The sequence below is a fragment of the Amphimedon queenslandica genome, unplaced genomic scaffold (genome assembly GCF_000090795.2).
Source record: "Amphimedon queenslandica unplaced genomic scaffold, v1.1 AMPQUscaffold_11905, whole genome shotgun sequence".
NCBI lineage: Eukaryota > Metazoa > Porifera > Demospongiae > Haplosclerida > Niphatidae > Amphimedon > Amphimedon queenslandica.
The window spans coordinates 9,401-11,412 of record NW_003547856.1 but is presented as its reverse complement, the minus strand read 5'-3'; the positions used below and the strand labels follow the sequence as shown (position 1 = coordinate 11,412).

At 34.5% G+C, this 2,012-nt stretch overlaps 1 protein-coding gene across 1 annotated transcript; it reads left to right on the top strand.

The window, feature by feature from the left end:
* The first annotated feature begins 18 nt into the window (after window positions 1-18).
* Window positions 19-1,775, top strand: LOC100633359 (protein arginine N-methyltransferase 1-like). Its single transcript, XM_020004850.1, has 5 exons — window positions 19-247; window positions 1,008-1,085; window positions 1,222-1,348; window positions 1,486-1,551; window positions 1,638-1,775. The coding sequence occupies exons 2-5, from the start codon at window positions 1,081-1,083 to the stop codon at window positions 1,773-1,775; spliced, it is 336 nt and encodes a 111-aa protein (XP_019860409.1). The 5' UTR covers window positions 19-247; window positions 1,008-1,080.
* The last annotated feature ends 237 nt before the right edge of the window (window positions 1,776-2,012 follow it).

Here is a 2,012-nt window from a genome sequence, read left to right as displayed (position 1 = left end):
GCATAAATTTTTCCAGCTATACATGTGCATGTAGCTAATAATATCAATGACAGTTATTGTGTCATAATACTAATGGATAGAGTCCAGCAGTGGCTGATGTTAAAGGATTGAGAGTTGAAGATTTTGAGAGTGAAGAGTATCTTGTACCAGTAGTACCTGATGATCCATTACTGCAAATAGACTGGGAGGAGGAGGAGGAGGAAGAGGAAAAAATTGAAGAATGGGGAGACACAAGTCTTAAAGAAAGGTATAAGTTACATCAAGATTTTCAAAAATTGGACTAAAGTCCCTGTACAGGGTCTTCAGTCAAATTTCGCCAAAAATGACTAGGAGAGAATTCTTTGTTTTTATTATATTTTTTGATGCATATATGTGTTCTTATGTTGTGTAGCAAGTTTGAGCTGATTCCGACCAAAATTAGATTTTTTATCAATTTTTAAAGTTACTAAAAAATCAGGCCAAAGTCCCTGTACTATAGTACAGGGTCTTCAGTCAAATTTCGCCAAAAATCACTACGAGAGAATTCTTCATTTTTATAATATTTTCTGATGCATATACATGTTCTTATGTTGCGTAGCAAGTTTGAGCTAATTTCGACCAAAATTCAATTTTTTACGAATTTTAAAAGTTACTCAAAAATCGGGCCAAAGTCCCTGTACTATAGTACAGGGTTTTTGGCCAAATTTCGCCAAAAATGACTGGGAAAGAATTCTTCATCTTAAGAATTTTTTCTGATGTATATACATGTTCTTATGTTGTGTATAGCAAGTTTGAACTGATTCCAATCAAATTTCAATTTTTTATGAATTTTAAACTTAAAAAAAATTATGAATTTTGTTGTTTCATGCTTTATGGGAAACAATGAGTTTTCAAGAGTCCTATTGCATACATGCACATGTACATGTAAATTGATTTGTACACCATTATATTTTCCTCATTTTTTACTATTTCCATCTTCTCTCTCTTCCTTTCTTGTCCTCTTCTCTCTCTCTCTCTCTCTCTCTCAGACTGGAGCTCACTGAGAAGCAGCTCCTACTTACCAGAACTGCATTAGACAATGTTCTTAAAGACCTCAACCAGATGAAGTACAGAAGAGCCTCTATCTCTCTTCCTTTATCCTCCTTTTATGAATGTATATATACATCTCTTTTTCCCTTTGTCTCTTAATTTTCTTCTTTATTGTTTGTCTTTTCTTTCTTGTTCCTCCTTCTTTTATTTTAGAGAAACAATGAGAGAATTAACAACCAGTAGCACTGATCCTGATGCTACCATGGAGACTGCTGTTGAGGAGAAGGACAGTTACTTTAGCAACTATGGACATCATGGCATTCATGAAGAGATGCTCAAAGTAATTTTAAATGTATACATGTACATTTTATACATACATATGGCTAAGAACTGTGATAGCGTGCTGTGCCTATTTACATATACATGTACATGTATGTTCACCTAAAGTTCATCTCATTCTCTCTCTTTCCTTTTTAGGATGAAGTTAGAATGGATTCTTATGAATTATTCATTACTAAAAACACTGAAATATTTAAAGATAAAGTATAATTACATGTACATGTAGTTATCAGCCTTTCTTGTCTCTTTTTATTCCCTTCCTCCCTCTCTCTCATTTTATTTCTATACAAGTTGTTCTTGATATTGGTTGTGGTACTGGTATTCTCTCCCTCTTTGCAGTTAAAGCTGGCGCTAGTCACGTATTTGCAATAGACCAATCACCAATCATACACAAAGCAGTAGAGATTAGCGAGAGAGAATGGGGTTGACAATAAAATCACATTTATAAGAGGAGAAGTGGAGAGTGTTAGGCTACCAGTTGATAGTGTTGATGTGTTGATATCAGAATGGATGGGGTACTTCCTTTTATTTGAGTCTATGCTTGATACTGTCCTGTATGCTAGGGACAAGTGGTTGATTGATAAGAAAAATGGTGAGATGTATTAATGTACATTTGCTAAATCCAGGGTTTCCCCACAAAGCATGCTAAGTGAGCCAAACAGCAT

What these genes read in the sequence shown, in the direction of transcription:
- LOC100633359 (XM_020004850.1), top strand. An exon ending in TTCATGAAGAGATGCTCAAA is followed by an intron (nt 1,349 to 1,485) that starts GTAATTTTAAAT and finishes TTTCCTTTTTAG; the next exon opens with GATGAAGTTAGAATGGATTC. An exon ending in CTGAAATATTTAAAGATAAA is followed by an intron (nt 1,552 to 1,637) that starts GTATAATTACAT and finishes ATTTCTATACAA; the next exon opens with GTTGTTCTTGATATTGGTTG.